The 18,249-nt window shown below is 48.4% G+C and overlaps 1 protein-coding gene across 5 annotated transcripts in view; it reads left to right on the top strand.

The window, feature by feature from the left end:
• The first annotated feature begins 218 nt into the window (after window positions 1-218).
• CCDC85A (coiled-coil domain containing 85A) overlaps window positions 219-18,249 on the top strand; it is a 64,856-nt gene continuing 46,825 nt past the window's right edge. For 4 of the 5 annotated variants that reach the window (XM_071548109.1, XM_071548106.1, XM_071548107.1 and 1 more), the window contains exons 1-2: window positions 4,316-5,041; window positions 11,102-12,017. In XM_071548109.1, coding sequence (XP_071404210.1) covers window positions 4,823-5,041; window positions 11,102-12,017 — 1,135 coding nt within the window. In that variant the 5' untranslated portion in view covers window positions 4,316-4,822. Of the gene's footprint in view, window positions 278-4,315; window positions 5,042-11,101; window positions 12,018-18,249 lie in introns of those variants that run through there. The other variant, XM_071548105.1, reaches the window with a different exon arrangement.

Below are 18,249 nucleotides of genomic sequence, written 5' to 3'. Positions count from 1 at the left end.
GTTTGTCCTGGAGGAGGGAGACACAACTGTCTGAAGTTTTAAAATGCCCAATGACTAATTCAAGCTGAGCTTTCTTCCCCCCACCCTGGCCCCCCAGACTGCTAATTTGAAAACATTTTTTTGAGATTTCTTTTCCATTTTCTTGTAGGTGGAAATTGGTGGAATTTTTTCCCCTCTCTAAAGTATTTGTGGGATGAGAAGACAAACATGTTGGCTGGTTTGGTTTGTTCCAAGCTGGCTGTTTACTTTTGACCTGTGGTCAAGTCAGGAGCAAAAGGTGAGGATTCAGTCTGGAAATGTCTTGGATACAAGGGGGTCTGTACTGAAGGATTTCATTTTTGGCCAGCTTTAGCTAGATGGAATTATCCCTAATATCCCTTGTGCCCTGGAAGTGCCAGTCTATTAATTTTTATATGTACTGACACTCTGTGAACACTCTGTGAGGCTCCATTAGGAAAGGTTCTGTATTGTATTGTAAAATGTGCTTCTGTGAATGCTTTGATGTAATTTATGCTGGTACAGTGACTACAGGAGTGCCAGTCAGGGCTGGAAAATGCTTCCTGTGGTGGTGAAGGCTCTGGAGGAGGAGTGGATGGATCCTGTGGTCAGTGAGGGCTTCCACAGCTGGTGTTGGCAGCAGGGGCTTGGCTTTTGGGACCTTAGGGACCCTCTTTGAGTGTCAAGGACTGTGAGGGACAGATGGGATTCCCTTGGCCAGATCAGGCAAAAGCTACTTTGCCAACGTGCTGGCAAACCTGGTGAGAACTTTAACCTGGGGATGGACAGGTGAGGGAATGTGGACCAGTTTGGCAGGCAGGAGGTGCAGAGTGATGTGGACAAGAGAGACATCAGAAACTGCACACAAGACTGAAGGGGCCACCTAAAGGCATTCTCACCTAAATGGGATGGTGCTGAGAGAACAACATTGCAGAGGAAGCTCTGCCTGTTTTCCTGGGAAATCAGCACAGCTGGGATTAGACAGCAGCCAGGGTGGGTGATGCTGTGTCAGCTGTGGATGGACACATGAGTGATGGGTAGAACATCTAGAGGCAACTGTAACTAAAATTACTTGAACTTTTCATTTTTAAAGCTCTTTCCACTTTCTTCCAATTTGGGAATGACATTTTTCAAGTCTCTACTCTTCTCACAAGTATTTTTGGAAAGTCTGAACAAAAACAGTTTAGCCATCTTTGTGTAAAATGAGTGCTAGGGAAGTACTCAACTGTGACACATTTTTGGCAGAGAACTATTGAACAGCTTTAGGGCTTTGCTGGAAATGTCCAAAAGTGTTTTTCAAATCATCATATAATTATTATTGGTTATAATAATGCTTAGAGACTCCGCCCAGCCGTTGGAGACTGAAGGCCATGCAGGCAGTAGTGAAAAGCAAGTCCTTAAGGACATGCAGGAGAATTTGCCCGCAACAATTGGTGCATGTTTTTGTGTGCAGGGGTGAGCAGGACACAGCAGTGGGTGTGTTACTGAGCTGGCCAACCATGGCCAGCCGTGGGGATTGAACTGGATATGAATGCACGTTGATGCTGGCAGTTGGCACATGGTGTGGGAGAACTGGAAGGACAGGGGCTGCCACCCACCCTTGCTACTGGGGAAAGGCTGCAGCAATCCCAGCTCTGCAATTCCTAATCCCATTTGCCCAGGCTCTCTGTTTAAGCCTGTGAATGAGAGTTAGTCAGGGGAGCGTTGCAAAAGTGCAGCTTTAATGTGAAAATGGCAGTGTTTGTTTTGGGGCAGTTGTCCTCATCATGGATGGTATCAGCCCAGGAGCTGGGAAGTACTTGGCATTTGAGCAGTGAGGTGGACTGTCTAAAAGTAAAGTTTTAAGCTTGCCAGGAGATTGGAATAATTATATAGCACTTCCCACTCTCGTTTTGATCTTGTTACACAAGCGTGAGCGAATGTGAAATTAGATCCTCTCCTTATTGAAATGTTCCTGATTAGTTTCACTTGATACGTTCTTGGTTCCATTATTGGAGCTACATTTGTCCCAGGCTTTTGAAGTTTGACTTTACGAAACTGTTTCCAGTGGCCATCCTTTGTGAATTGCCCTTTCCTGTTGGTGCCTGTACAAAAAAGCTGTGCTTCCCGAGGACACAAGTGTGGAGGCGTTTCCCATCTGTGGGGAACAGTGTTCCCTGGAGCTGCTCATCCCAGAGCAGTGCTTTCCATGGCACCCCACCAGCAAAGGCTGGGAGATGCCACCCCTAACAGAGAAACACTGGGAGCCTTGAGGCAAGTGGCCACTCTTTCCTGAAGCTTTTGGATTTAAAAGTTTTTGGATTTTTTTCCATTACCTATTTATTTAATAGAAATAAATTAATTAAAACTTGTAAAAATCTAACATCATAGCCTTTATTTATTGCTGCCTTTTCCCCAAGCTGTTCTTTTTTAGTCACATTAAAATGGAATATATTTGGGATTAAAAGTTGACAGCTCCTTTTTCATGGCCTTGTACTGTATTTTTGCTGTGGCTGATCAGATGCTTTTTTCTAAAGCTTTGTTCTTTGCAGTGGAAAAAATTCCAGAGGATTTAAGAGAGTGATAGTTTTCAGAGAAAGTAAAATTTTCACACAGTACTTGTCGCTGCTTGGGAAATAGGATTTCATGCTGGCAAAGCTCCGCGCTTTGTTGAAGCTCTTGCTGACAGTGATGGACTTTGGGGTTCATCCTGCAGCTCAGCCAACATTCCACCCTTTTGTACTTCCCAGGACTCTTTGGAGTGGGTGTGGTGGATGCTGAGTAGCAGCTTGGACCTGTGGTTAGCAGCTCAGGTGTGATTCCCATGCCAGGACTAAGGCAGGGGAGGAGCTGGTGTGGTCCTGGGGCTGCCCTGGCTGGGTCACCCTGGCACCTGGAGCCACGGGGGCTGGAGGTACCTGAAACATGGATCATCTCAAAGAACATCTCTGAAGGGTGTTTGGGAAGGGAGAACACTTTTTTGTGTGGGGGGGAAAAGGCAAAGCGTGGCCCAGGGTGGAAAGGAGCAATAGAACTTTAACCGTGGTCAAGGGAGGGTGATAGTTCAAGGAAAGGAGTAGCAGTAAGAACAAAGGAACGGTGTTTGGTTTAACCATTCTTGTGGCAATTCTTAAACAGAAGTAAGAGCGGAAAATAATCCTTGACTAGTCTGGTCCTGTGGCATTGGCAGGGAATTGCTGGTTGGGACAGTGATGTGGGACAGGTAGGGCCTCTGCAGAGCCAGCTCTGCTCCTGAGGTTTACAGCCTTGTGATCTGCCAGTGCTGGCATTAAGTATTTTCATTTTTCCCCTCAAGAATGAGGTGTTCTTTAATCCTACGTAATTATAAAATTGCCAAGTTGGAGGAAGCAAGGGCCCATTAAGTGAGGCAGCCTCCTGTGCCCACAGGGGATTGTTCAGGGGAACTCTGTGATTGAAAAATGGGGATTCAACCAATTACTCACCTAATAGTCTCGGTTCATCACTTCTGCCACTGAGATCTGTCGTGTCATCTTTCTTTGTGAGCTGCACGAATGGATTATCAAGTTTCATTCTCAAATCATCTGCAAGGCAGATTTATGCAGAGCCTTTGTATCTCTAAGCAAATCGGGAAATGCGAGCCTCTTGCTACACCGCGGCCGAATATTCTTAAGGAAGGGATAAAAATAGCCCAGTCCTAATTCCCGCGGGGGGCTCATCTCGTGGCATGCGACCTTGAGCCGGCGCTGCGCTGAGGAGCGACGGGAGCTGTGAGTGCCGCTGCGGGCGCGCCGAGGCGGTGCCGCCGGGCGGTGATGTAATGTGAGCTGCGGGAGCCGCCCCGCGCGGGGACCGGCTCCATCCGCGCCCGGCCGTGGCTGCCGGGGCCGTGCGGGGCCGCGGCTGTGTCGGTGCGGGAGCCCGGTGTCGGTCCCTGTTGCCGCAGGTGTATCGGTGCCCCCGCGGACGGTGTCCGGCAGGTGTCGGTGCGGGGCCCGCGCGGTGCCGCAGGTGTGTTGCTGTGGGCGGTGTCCGGCAGGTGTCGGTGCAGGTCCAGGTCCCGGTCCTGGGGTCCGGGCGGTGCCAATGGTGTGTCGGTGCAAGCCGTATCCGGCAGGTGTTGGTGCGGGTCCAGGTCCCGGTGCCTGTCCCGGTGCGGGTCTGGGCGGTGTCCGGCAGGTGTCGGTGCGGGTCTCGTCTCGGTGCGGGTTCAGGTCCCGGTCCCGGTCCCGGTCCCGGTGCGGTCTGGGCGGTGTCCGGCAGGTCTCGGTGCGGGTCCGTGCGGTGCCGCAGGTGTCCGGCAGGTGTCGCCCGCGCGCCGCGCCGGTCCCGCGCCGCCCCCGCCCGCACGTGGCGCGGCCCCGCTGAAAAGCCGCGAGCGGCCCCGCGCCCGTCACAGCGCCCACCGCGCCCGGCGCTCCCGCTCCGCTCCTCCCCTCGCGCCCTGCCCGCCGCCACGGGGACCGCTCTTCGCGTCCTGCCCCGCATCCCGCCGCCCGGGCGCCGTAACAGCCGCCGCCGCGCATCCCCGGCGCTTTGGCGGGGACCGGACGCACGCAGCTGACCTGTTGAAAGAGCCGCGCTTGTCTTGGGGATCCTTTGTCTCGGTGGTTTTTTTTCCTTCTCGACGGGGGAAGTTTGCTCCCCAGACTGTGGCCCGGCTTCCTCCACACCCTTTCCTCCTCGTCTTCCTCCTTTTTTCCAGGATCCGCTGCCCGGGGCCAGGAGCGTTCTCCCTCATAAGCCCCGGCCCCACGCTGGAGCCGGGGGCACCCGCGGGCTGCGGGCTCGCTCTTTCCCCCGGCGGCGGTGGTGGGGCAGCCCCGGAAGAGCGGGGAGGCTCCGCGGGTGCCCCCGGGCTGCCACCATGGCCAAAGTGGCGGCGGAAAGTTGCGGGTCGGCGCCGGCCGAGGACTTGTCCAAGGTGTCGGACGAGGAGCTGCTCAAGTGGAGCAAGGAGGAGCTGATCCGCAGCCTCCGCCGCGCCGAGGCCGAGAAGATGAGCGCGATGCTGGACCACAGCAACCTCATCCGCGAGGTGAACCGCCGCCTCCAGCTCCACCTCGGCGAGATCCGCGGCTTGAAGGTACAGCGGGCTGGGCAGGGTAGGGTGGGACCCCTGAACTTTGTGCGGTTGTCTCCGCGGCCCCCGCCCGTCCCGCCGGGAGCGATCTCACCAGGTGAATGGGCTGGGAGGAGCCGTTCCCGAAAACCGCAGGAAAAGTGGACATGGGCTGGAGAGTTTAATTGCTTAAAAATCGAGTGTCCAGCTAAGAGATGTGCAGCTGTCGGCAGGCTGGGGAGCGAGCACAGCTGGTGTATGCTCTGCCCCAGGTTTATCTGGGTTCATTCAAACACTAAAGTCTGGTTACCTCTGCTTTGGAGTTAAATGATCCTGTCTAAAGTGCACGAGAAATAAGGGTGTGCAGAGCTGTAGGTGTTCAAAAGGTTTTGCATAGCTTAGGCTGCTTTCTGCCCTTCTTTTCAGATGCCTTAGTCTGTCAGGCAGTCAGGCTGCTGGAGAGAGTTGGTCGTTTCCAGAGTGTAGTACAGAGTATGGCAGATGGTGGCAAACCCTTGGGCTTGCTTTTTGGGGTGATCAGAATCTATCTCTAGTTTATTGTCTGAAAAAGACATCTGATAATGCATCTCTGATCAACCATTTTCAGTTGTAGGCTTGTGCAGGCTACACGTTACAAGTCAGACCAGGTCTGTAATGGTTTATCCCCTCTTAATTTCACTCTTTTGTTGGTGAGAAGCTTAGTGGCTAATGTTCCCTTCCCACTTCTAAGGATTGAGACGACAGTGTGATTACTTACAGGGAATTACCTTGCTTGTGGATTAGAGACTCAGAAAGTTACCCTAAAGCAAGTAGGACCACAGTTTTCTGTCTTGTTGCTTTGAGAAAAGACACTGTTGGAAATTCCTTCAGTGAGGCTGGAGGAAAGGAGAGGAGAGGCAGATGCAATGTGGGCTTTTGAATTGTTATGGAAATGCATTAGATGAGAGTTCTTCCCTTGTAGATGGAATTATTGAGAAAGTGTCTTTGATGATAGTGTGACATAAAATAAACAGCTCGTGGACAAGACTCTTCCTGTCTCCCAAGTTTTTTGTGTTCTCTTAAGTATGGAGGTGTGTGTCCTCTCCTTATTTTTGACAATACTTTGTGTCTGGGGGTAAAAAACACCTATCCATGACAGTATTTAGCAAAATTGAAGCTTAGCTTTTAAATGTAAGTTCCATTACAACAGTAGTGTCTTTCTATGTTATGTGCAAAAGTGTTGTGACATCATAAGCATTTTTGCATCCTCCAGATAAACTGACCAAGCACACCAAGATATAAAGCAAGGAGTGACAAATTCCCCTCTCAGTTCTGAACTCCTAAGTCCTGTTTAACTTCCTCCTTTTGTTCAGATGTCTCCCCTGGAACTTTTCAGCAGAATCCGGGAAAAGGAGGTTCTGAGCCCTGTGTTGGTGTCTGGACATCTCCCTCCTTTGTTCTGTGTGAAATTCCAGGTCCATGAGTAAGAATGACCCGCTGGGTGGCTGCCTTCTGACTAAGGAATTGTGGACTTTCACAGCTTTTTTTATTCTACCATGAGATCATTTCAAGTATCTCTCACCAGCACAGATTTTTAAGGATACCTTTTGGCCTTTTTTCATTGTCACAGACAGGTTGAAATCATCAAGTTCAAAGTTTTTTGGGCAAAGATCAGACAAGCCCAGGCATTCGTGTGTCCAAATCCAGTGGGGTTATGTCTTGGTTTGAGGGGAAAAAAACCAAAATGTTTACCCACAAGCAGGGGAGGGGGCCTTCTCCACAATAATCACACCATTGTTTATGAAATTTAAGGAAAAACAAGGAATTAATACAAGAAGAATAACTGTTCTTAACTGCTGTATATATACAGACTAGTGCAAACCGCTTCCCCAACACCACAAGAGAAAGAAAAAAAACCAACAACAAAACGCAGCAGGTTTTCCTCTGGGAGGAAAGTTATACTTAAGCAGTGTCAATGTCACAGCCCGGCTGGCTGCAGAGTGAATTTCCAGTCCCCCTCCAGTGAGACAGACGAGTGGTGAAGCTCTCAGATGAACTCTGTGTCTCTTATCCCAGATGAAGGAAAAAGAAAGCTGAAAGTGGGGAACCACCATGTGTCCTGCAAAAATCAGCTGCACACCTCTCTCTCCCGGGTCACTGTCCCAGCCGGGGCGGGCAGGCCGTGACGGTGCAGGCGGTAGTGAGGCTGAAACAGAGGCCGGGATCCCAGATGCAGGAACCAGGAGAAACAGCCACGGTGAGGAGAAAAACAGCGTCTCAGCCAGAAGCCCCAGCAGTGCCAGCAGAGCAGCTTCCCTCCTTGGCAGCCACCGCTCCCACATTCTGCTGATCTAAGAAAGGAAAGATGTCCTAAAACCAAAAGAGACAAACCTGCCCCCATCCAAGTGATCAGCAGTTAACTACTTATTTTGTTAACTGCTGGCACGGGCAGTTAGTGGCAGGGGAGAGAATTTACATAATAATCCCAAACTACAACATTATCCACCCCTAAATTCTCTTCCATGCCAATACTCTACATTAAACTTAAATTTTCTTTCAAATATTTAAATGTTTACAAATACAGTAATATGAGTTGTTTACCCAGAGATAAGTTCCCCTTGAGGTATACATCGTGTCTCTCCATCTTCCTGCATCACCCATGAGGTGGAACCAGATCCTTGAGCAAAGACAACCCCACAAATGGGTTTGCCTTTGCCTGAGGCAGGGTTAATCCAGACTGTTTTCCCTAGCATACCTCTCAGGTGTCTTACAGGGACTTTATCTCCATCTACAGTGTGAAGGGGTTCTGATTGGGCAGGACCGGCTCGATTGACAGAGCCTCTAGTGTTGACTAGCCATGTAGCCTTTGCTAAGTGTTGATCCCAGTGTTTGAAAGTCCCTCCACCCAACGCCTTCAAAGTGGTTTTCAACAGTCCATTACACCGCTCAACTTTCCCGACAGCTGGTGCATGGTAGGGGATATGATACACCCACTCAATGCCATGCTCTCTTGCCCAGATAGCAACTAAGCTGTTCTTGAAATGAGTTCCATTATCTGACTCAATTCGCTCTGGGGTGCCATGTCGCCACAGGACTTGTTTTTCCAGGCCTAGGATGGTGTTCGGGCAGTGGCGTGAGGCACTGGGTGTGTCTCCAGCCACCCTGTGGTTGCTTCCACCATGGTGAGCACATAACGCTTGCCTTGGCGGGTCTGTGGCAGTGTGATGTAGTCAACCTGCCAGGCCTCCCTGTACTTATACTTATCCCAGCGCCCACCATACCACAGGGGCTTCACTCTCTTAGCCTGCTTAATGGCAGCACATGTCTCGCAGTCATGGATAACCTGAGAGATAATGTCCATGGTTAAATCCACCCCTCGGTCTCGTGCCCATTTATAAGTGGCATCTCTGCCCTGATGGCCGGAGGCATCATGGGCCCATCGAGCCAAGAACAGCTCTCCCTTGTGCTGCCAGTCCAGATCTGTCTGTGATACTTTCACTTGCGCAGCTCGGTCTGCCTGTTGGTTGTTGAGATGTTCCTCATTGGCTCAATTTTTGGGCACGTGTGCGTCTACGTGGCGGACTCTCACAATCAGCTTCTCTACTCAGGTGGCAATATCTTGCCATATATTAGCAGTCCAGATGGGTTTCCCTCTGCATTTCCAATTGGTTTTCTTCCATTGGTCTAACCATCCCCAGAGAGCATGGGCCACCATCCATGAGTCAGTATAGAGGTAAAGCTTTGGCCATTTCTCTCGTTCAGCAATGTCCAGGGCCAACTGCACGGCTTTAAGCTCTGCAAACTGACTTGACCCACCTTCTCCTTCAGTAGCTTCTGCAACTTGTCGGGTGGGACTCCATACAGCTGCTTTCCATTTGCGATTAGTCCCTACAATGCGACAGGAGCCATCGGTGAAGAGGGCATAGTGTATTTCCTCTTTTGGCAATTGATTGTATGGTGGAGCTTCTTCCGCACGTGTCACCTGCTCTTCCTCTTCATCTGCTAGACCAAAATTTTCACCTTCAGGCCAGTTCATGATGATTTCCAGGATCCCAGGGCAATTTGATTTTCCCATACGGGCGCGCTGCGTGATCAGGGCAATGCCCTTGCTCCAGGTAGCATCAGTGGCGTGATGTGCAGCCTGTCCTGCCAACATCCACTTCAACACTGGTAGTCGAGGTGCCAGAAAAAGCTGTGCCTCCGTGCCAATCACCTCTGAGGCGGCTATTTGAGGTCTACTCATTGATTTGTTGATAAGACTTAAACCTGCCGCTCCTTTTGGCATGAATTTGTACCAACAAAAAGCCAGTATATTATACAGGATGGTCCTGATGAACCCTAAACTCAATACCCACATGGTGCCACAAAAACAGTTATCCTGCTTTGTTTACAAGCCCCAAACTTTGGGCGCCAAAAATATGTCTTGGTTTGAGGGGAAAAAAACCCAAAATGTTTACCCACAAGCGGGGGAGGGGGCCTTCTCCACAATAATCACACCACTCTTTATCAAATTTAAGAAAAAAAAGGAATTTAATACAAGAAGGATAACTGTTCTTAACTGCTATATATAAACAGACTAGTGCAAACCGCTTCCCCAACACCACAAGAGAAAGAAAAAAAAAACAACAACAAAACGCAGCAGGTTTTCCTCTGGGAGGAAAGTTATACTTAAGCAGTGTCAATGTCACAGCCCGGCTGGCTGCAGAGTGAATTTCCAGTCCCCCTCCAGTGAGACAGACGAGTGGTGAAGCTCTCAGATGAACTCTGTGTCTCTTATCCCAGATGAAGGAAAAAGAAAGCTGAAAGTGGGGAACCACCATGTGTCCTGCAAAAAAGCAGCTGCACACCTCTCTCTCCCGGGTCACTGCCCCAGTTGGGGCAGGCAGGCCGTGACGGTGCAGGCGGTGGTGAGGCTGAAACAGAGGCCGGGATCCCAGATGCAGGAACCAGGAGAAACAGCCACGGTGAGGAGAAAAACAGCGTCTCAGCCAGAAGCCCCCCAGCAGTGCCAGCAGAGCAGCTTCCCTCCTCGGCAGCCACCGCTCCTGCATTCCGCCGAGCTAAGAAAGGAAAGCTGTCCCCAAAAACAAGAGACAAACCTGCCCCCATCCAAGTGATCAGCAGTTAACTACTTCTTTTATTAACTGCTGGCATGGGCAGTTAGTGGCAGGGGAGAGAATTTACATAATAATCCCAAACTACAACAGGTTACAAGAGCTTCCTTTCCTTGGGAAACAGTGCTAGAAGAGTCTTTCCATAAGGTCAGCTCTTTAACAATTGTGGCTGATCTCTGCTTATGATATCAGACAGAAGAAGGAATGAATGTGGAGATGGCAGAAAATAAAATATGGCCACAAATCTGAACTAAGGGGATAAAATACTGAAAATGTTTTCTTTGGCATTGTTTTGCTATGCTAACAGCCGGAACATTTTTACTTCAGAGTATTGGCTTCAGACTGTTCCTCACTTAGAGAAGGGCACAGAATCATGGACTTCATTTTATTAGGAGTGAAATAATCTATTACAGCAGATTATTTCATTTCAGAGTGGGTGAAACAATTCTGATTAAGTGATGACTGAGTTTTTTTAGTGCAAATCTGGAACAATATCAAACAAACCTCATTTTTTTTTAATCTCTAAAATGTTCATCTTTGTATGTGACTATGCTTTAGGGGATAGGGAATGTAAATGTTAATAATTAATTATTAAAGGGAGATTACAAGTTCTGATGTACCTTGCAGTTTTATTCAGGTGAACATTTCTCAGGGGAGCAAGATCATCATGAGAGCACTTATGATCTTTGCCCAGTTTGGGAGCTGAATTACTCTGATGTTTAGTGTGAAAGTTAATTAAGCGCCTGAAACTTTTATGCTGTATCAGAAGGTAGTCTTTGACCAGTTCAAATGATCTCCAAGTAAGCTGCTTTTGTCTGGCCAGCAGCTTTGTTTGTTTGAAGCACTGTGCTGTTAAGTGTGCCAGATCCACATGTGCAATTATTTATGCCTCCCTTGAGTGCCTCAGTGATGATTTTGTGGCTTGTGAAACAGTAACTATAACATCAGTTCCTTTAGACACTTCTCTGCCATGATGATCTTTCTTTTAAAGGATATCAACCAGAAGCTGCAGGAGGATAACCAGGAGCTGAGGGACCTGTGCTGCTTTCTGGACGATGACCGACAGAAGGGCAAGAAGGTGTCCCGCGAGTGGCAGCGGCTGGGCAGGTACAGCGCCAGCGTCATGCACAAAGAGGTGGCCTTATACCTACAAAAGCTGAAGGAACTGGAAGTGAGACAGGAAGAGGTGGTCAAGGAGAACCTGGAGCTGAAGGAGCTGTGTGTGCTGCTGGACGAGGAGAAGGGCGGTGGGGCAGGGAGCCGGAGCTCCATCGACAGCCAGATCAGCCTGTGTCAGCTGACAGCCACCAGCCCCTACATCAGGGACGTTGGGGACGGCAGCAGCACCTCCAGCACGGGCAGCACAGACAGCCCAGACCATCATAAACACCATCCCAGCACGAGTCCAGAACACCTGCAGAAACCTCGGGGGGAAGGCAGCCCTGAGCACCAGAAGCACAGGAGCATCAGCCCCGAGCACCTGCACAAGCCTCGGAGCTCTGGCAGTCCTGACCACCACCTGAAGGGGCCGAGCCCTGAGCACCACAAAGCCCTGGTCAAGGTCCCCGAACAGCAGAAGCACAGCAGCAGCAGCCCAGAAACTATCCCAAAGCACGTTCTGAGCAGTAGTCCTGAACACTTCCAAAAGCAGAGGCCTGGCAGCAGCCCTGAGCACCAGAAGCACAGCGGGGGCAGCCCAGATCACCTGCAGAAGCACACCCCGAGTGGAAGCACAGAACACCTGCACAAGGTGAGGGGCACGAGCCCAGAGCACCTCAAACAGCACTATGGAGGCAGCCCCGAGCACCTCAAACACCTCAGCGGAGGCAGCAGGGAAGGGACCCTCAGGAGACAAGTGACAGAGGACCTGTCCCCTCACCACAGGAGTATTTACAACGGAATGAATGGTGGGTCATACTGCTGGTGAAAGCTCTCTCTGACAATTCCTAAGGTAGCTTCAGTGCTCTTTCAGGAGGAGTGATGTTGGGTGTGAAATGAAAGGGAGCGAGTCTGGTGTCAGCATTGCTCCTTTAGGGGGTGATTCAGTCAGGGTTTATCTGTCTGTCCACGCAGCAGGTGGTGGGTAGATTAAAAAGGTAGGGGAAAAGTGCCTTTGGAGTGTTGGTGTGAGATGTCCAGGAGCAGCTCCTGGCCCTGACCCTGCTCTGTGGTTGGTAGATGTACACTGTCCCCAGGTGGATTTCTGAATGCATCAGAAAGGGATTGCATTATGTTTCTTGTCCTGCCTATATTTGAGTCAGCAGAGTGGAGGTGAATGTCTCCAGTTTCATTTCCACCTTCCTGTAGCTTTAAAGGATTTTAAAATTTCCTGTTTATTGATTGAAGGCTTCTTACATCCTTGTCCATAAGCTTTGGGGAAGACTCCAGATGAAGAGTAGGCTCAATAGAAATGAATGCGATAGCTCCTAAAGCTTTTCAAAGCCTTGAGTTTGCATGTTTTTACTTATAGCAAATTAAAAATTAAGGAAGGTCTGAGGGAGTTTTGTTGCTGTTGTCATTGCTGCCTTCTAGAAAGGTTTCCAATGAACATGCCAAGCTTTTAATGGCTGTGCATCCTCTCTGATTGAAATTAATTACTATTCTTAGGTTAGTCACAATGTAAGTATTTTGTTACTTTGAAAGTCATACAGTTACAAAGTTCAAACATCCTACTCTGCTGTAGGAACAACTCTTTATATATTGAGCAGAATTGCTGTAGCCTGCTCCTTTTGTTTCTTCCATGTGCTTTGAGATGTTTTCATGGAGGAAATTTGTGTCCTAGTGGAGAACTCTTTTACACAGACCCAAACTGGTAAGTGTAGAGACTTCTTGCTTTAATGATTTTAAAATGGTTAATAAGGTGAGTATGTGACAAGTGCGTGAAGGTGTGGAACACACAAATTACTGAAGTTGGCCTCACAAAACTGCCATTAAATACTGTATTTCTTCTCCAGTTAGTTCTTTCTGTTATAACTGACCCTACTGTAAGCATGAGGTGTGGAACCAGACTTCTACAAGTGGCTGGGTCGTTGCACCCGTGGTGTTCATCAGTCCAGCACTGGGCCTGTGCAAAGGTGCTCTTAAGTTCTAAGTATGTGTTTTTCAAACTCACACGAAGTTGAAGATATGGTTTTCCTGCTTCCAGCACGGTGGGTTTCTGGGTTTTTTGTGCAAGTGCCTTGTCAAGAACCCCCTTGGCAACAGAGCAGAGAGTGCAGTTGTTCCTTTAATCCTGAGCTGACTGGCATCCTTTGTGCAGCATATTTCAACTGTCTACAGTCTGGACTCGGGCCACAAGGTGCTGGAGAGGGCAGCTGGTGCTTTGGGAGGCTGTTTATTGACTTTAATCACAGCTTTGCCTGTCCTAGGCTTTATGTAATCACTTTTGCAGCAAGTCCTCTTTGGTTTGACAACTTCTCTCAGCAGTAACTTGTCAAACCTTTCCTCTTCCATATTTATATAATTCGATGCAAGCTTGAGGTTTAGTTCTGACATTCATCTGACCTTGATCAGTGTGTAAAGCTCTTGACAGCTCTGCCATGAGGAAAAGGCTTTAAACTTCAGGGAATACTTGGCCTTCACAGCAGGGCTGGATCATTTTGGGTATTTGGTGTTCTGATTTTGTGGGGAACAGTTAATATGGAAGTGGTAAAAGTGCTGGCCAAGAGCACTTGTTATAGTTGTGCCAGTTATGTGTAAATCTTGATTTGCATGTTCTGTGTCTGGCTGACCCTGCCAGCTGAGTGCAGGAGATGGAATTCCTGATCCTCTGCATCTGTTGTAAGGAATGGTGAAACTGTGACAACGTGAGGCAGAAAATGCCTGGAAACCTGGCCCTAAACTCTGATGAGAAATGTACAAGGGCCACATTTTTGATTCTTATCCCCAAAACATGTAGTAAGTATTCAATATCACACTGGAACACAGTTTGTTTTACAATTTGGAGTTTATGTAGCCAGTAGGAGTTTGGTTCATCACACACATCATCTGTGTGATGAGTTTGCAGGGCACTTCTAGTCTTGCTGTAGCACTTGAGAGGTGTCCTGTGAGCAGCATGAGTAAGTGCTGGGGACAAACAGCAAACACAAACGTGTTTTGAGTCCCTTGTAAAAAAAAGGAGTAAAAGAGTATGTTTTAACTGTAATCAGAGTTTGCAGCCTCAGTGTGAGCCTGCCCTGTCCTCCCTGGGTGGGAGGGAAGCACTGGCTGCTCTGGGGGTGTTCCCTCACCAGCACTGGGACTGTGCCAGAGCTCTGGGCAGCAGATCAGGGTGTGTGCAGGTTTCTGGCCCCTCCTGAGCCCCAGTCAGAGCAGCTGCACCCCAGTGCTCAGTGCCCCCAGGTCTGTGTTGTGCAGGAGGGGCTCATGCATCAGTCAGTGGGGCTCATGCCTGTTTGAGGCTGTCACCAGGTGTGGAAGTTTCCTCAGCCTTGGGTCCCCAGGCACAGCTGAGGGAGTAACGGCTGAGGTGACAACATTTCCTTTCACAGCCCTCCTCATTTTCTGGGCTCAAAGGTTTGAGCTTGCTATTTTTCCTTGTATGTCATGTCAGCTTTCATTTATAAGATTTATAAGGCTATAACAAAATCCTGCTTCATGGTTCCCCTACATATTCTTCTCAAATAGGTGTCCTCTGTCTTTGGAGTGACAGAAAATGGGATGGGAGAGCTAAATGTGATGTTTGTTAATTGCAAACACATGTATTTCATTCTGAAGGCCTTAATCAAATAAGACACGTTAGCAATCTTTTGCTGTAATCACACCTAAATGTTCTGGTAATGAGAACAGAGGTATTTGGGATAGAAAGATTGCTGAGATTAGAAGAGAAAATACCAGCAGTGAAAACGTTTTGAAGAGAATATTAATGCAACCTGGAAGAATACACGACAGTTGAACTCTGACACAGATATCTGGGGTGTAAGAGCCTCTGTATAAACTGATCTGCCTTCAGCATTTGCAATCCAAGTGTTGTTCTTTTAGACTAAGCAATTTATTGTCAACTTTCTATTTTAAGAAGACCTTTGTTTTACTCTGATCTTTGACTTTTATGTGAAAGGAAAGTATCCAAAGGGTTTCACATGTGCCTCTTGCTTCCTGCTGAGGTTATTAATGAAGAGAAGTAAAACTGCTGACTAACACCTCTCGTGCTGCTGGAGGTGTGAGGGCTCTTACAGAACAAATCAACATCACCTCTCCTTGAGCAAAGGTGTTTGTGGGCTACAAACAGACTCAGACTAAATGTGGGACACTTTCTGTTATAAATGTGCTTCTTAGAAGGACAATAAAGTCAGAAAATACTGCACTGAGTAAAGTCAGGAAACTGCAGTATGACTTCAGAGAGAAAAAACTCATAACAATGTTACTGAGTTAACTGATACCCTCTCTGTGCAAACAGCATTTGCTGGCCAGAGAGGGATGATGTCATGGTTTGTGTAGATTTGCTCAGTTATGTTAAGGTTGAAATGGAGATAATTTCCCTCTCATTAGTAGCAGTGCACAGTACTTAGTGTGTGATTTGGCCTTTCCTGGTGGCACCCACCCCTGCATATCTGCTGGGAGCCTGAGCAGCCTTTCTTACCCTTGAGAGCATAAAGAAAGGCTCCAGGATCCACTGAGTGTCCTCTTTGCCAGCATGAAGTTACCTGCTGTTTGCTGCAGATAATTGTTTAAGTGTGGCTCTCTGAAACTCAGTCGGGGGTCTTCCAGTTGAATTCCGTAGGTTTGGTGCCAAACTTGTAAATTGGTTTTAGCTCTTCCACACTGTAAGAGAACTGGGCCATGGTGTGTGATATGGATGTGACCAGGGTATGTTGCACTTCCTACTGAGGAGTCATTTGTCAAGTTGAGGATGTGGTTTGTAATATCAGAGTAATGGACCTACTCATATTATAGGCCTTTTGGTGCAAGTTTGCACTTCCATGACCCTCACGTGGCTGACAAAAGCCCTTTGGGTGTGTTTGTGTGAGGTGGATCACCCTTCCAGCAAAACACTGATGCATTAATTAATGGCATTGATGCCTATCCTTACAGAGAGCCTAGTCTAGTTTTGCTCAGCTGTGTGGGTGTTCAGCACTGATTCTGCACAGTCCAGGGGCTGATCCAAGTGCCAAACAGGTGCTGGGCACGGGGGTTGCTGCCATCCCTGCTGGGGCTGGGCACTGGGAAGGGAACACCACTGGGTGCTACGGGTGGGTGACACTCAGCACCTGCTGGCAAGTCACTGCTTTCAAGTTTTCCCTTTTTCCCTGAGGCTGCAAATCCTGCACACGGGTGAGTTTGTTCTGCAGGAAGGACCTGGTGCTGATGCAGGCTGTCTGTGCTGGAAGAAGGGATCTCAGCAGGGAATGTGGGTGCTGCCCCTGAGCCATCAGAACGTGCCGTGCACTGAGAACAAAGGGCCTTGCGGGTCCCTGAGGGGAGGAGTCGGTGCTGCCCACAGAGTGTCTGCCAGGGCTTTGGGCACTGTTACACAGTCCAGGGAGCAGTGCCCGTCCCTTCCAGGTGCTCATCCAGCCTGGAGAGCAGCATGGCAGCTCTGCTGGCTGCTGAGTACTGGGAATGTGTGGCCGTGTCTCTTGTTCTGAGCGTCTGCTGGAGCTTCCCTGGTGTTTGACCCCAGAGCTGCAGGAGGGAAAGGCTGACATCAGTCACAGCACCATCACTGACCAAACACTCTGCAAGCCAGAGCTTGTTCCCGTGCTCTGCCTTTAGTGTCACACCTGGGATGGAGCTGATATACCGGTTTTCATTGCGTCTTGTTTATTTCATTGCAAAGTTTTTAAAAAATCATGTATTTTCTGAGTACCAAGTGGGCGTTTGTTTTGGTATGTGCAGGAGACAATAGAAGCTTATTTATTTTTCATGGTGGTTGGGTCAAGAGTTAAGACATTTGTCTCCACCTCAGAGAGCTTCTCAGGAGTCTGCATGGCTGGTTCTGTTGTCTGCCTGAAATCTGTGGGCAGATTTGTATGTGATTTTGTTTTCCTTAGTGCCAGAAAGGCAAGTCCTCACATCAGAGCCGTGTCTGAGCCCTTGCTGAGGCAGTACCTTTAGCCCAAGCTCAGGACCTTGTGTAACAGCCCTTCTCAAGGCTTGGAGTTCCAGTGTTATGGTTTTATATTAGTAAAATAGGGGTTTGGAAATATCAATGATTAAATTGTCAGTGTTTCTGAACTCTGGCACTTAAAATGCAGAGTCAGAATATTGCAGTAACTTTTGGTAAGCGCTGCTTGTTTAAGAAATTCAGCCTTGCAGTGTGTAATGTGTGTCACAGCATCCTGTCCCTTGTGTTCTACCTATTAATGGGGTTTTTATTGTAGTGTATTTTATTACAAAGTTATCAATGAGAGTTGCAGGCTGTGCAGAGACCGGAGCTGATGTGGTTAACAGGGAAGAGCAGTCGTAGTGTGAGGGTCAGATTTTGTGCTGCTGCTCACACACCAAGTCATGGATGTTGACAAGAGCAAAGGACAGCAAGGCCTTCCAAATTATAGGGTACTTAATGAGCTATAATAAAGCTTTGTGTACACAAGAAAATTACTCTGGCAATGAAAAATCATTGGCTTCTGAGCCAGTAAGTCATGTCTTAATTAGTAAACTGCAGCACAGCTTGTCTTAGGTCATATTGTCATATGCACTGATACATAGTTACTGAGAGAGCAGTGAGAGTTTTCTAAAGTCATGATTCTGCTATAAATCTTGTCTGTGTGTGCTGCTCGACTAGTGGTCTCTGTGAAGAGAATCCATGGGGCTGAGACACTGAGCCTGTAATTTTGGTTAATGCAGAAGCAGAACAATAATCTGCTTTTGGGGAAATGAATTGTAAAGTACCATGGGGGACAAAGGACACATAGTAAAGGTGTCTGAAGAAAACTAACAGGCACCTTGAGTGGGGTTGTACTTTTTTTTTAAGTGCTTTTAATTCTGCAAGGCACACACAGAGTCAGGCCTGTGCGGGGAGATGTCTGTGAGCAGTTGGTTCGCAGCAGGGAGGGGGTGCAAATTTATTGATTGTGAATGGCAAAGCTGCTGTCTTGAGCTAGGCTGTCTTAAAAGATGAACAGTTGTGTGAAGACTCTGAATAACAAATAGTCTTAGTCCTACTTGTCAGCTCTGCTAGAAAATGTCTGGCATATTTGC

This window comes from Pithys albifrons, chromosome 2 (assembly GCF_047495875.1).
Source record: "Pithys albifrons albifrons isolate INPA30051 chromosome 2, PitAlb_v1, whole genome shotgun sequence".
Classification (NCBI taxonomy): Eukaryota; Metazoa; Chordata; class Aves; order Passeriformes; family Thamnophilidae; genus Pithys; species Pithys albifrons.
Note: the sequence above shows the minus strand (reverse complement) of the source record. Positions and strands in the feature narration are given on the sequence as shown.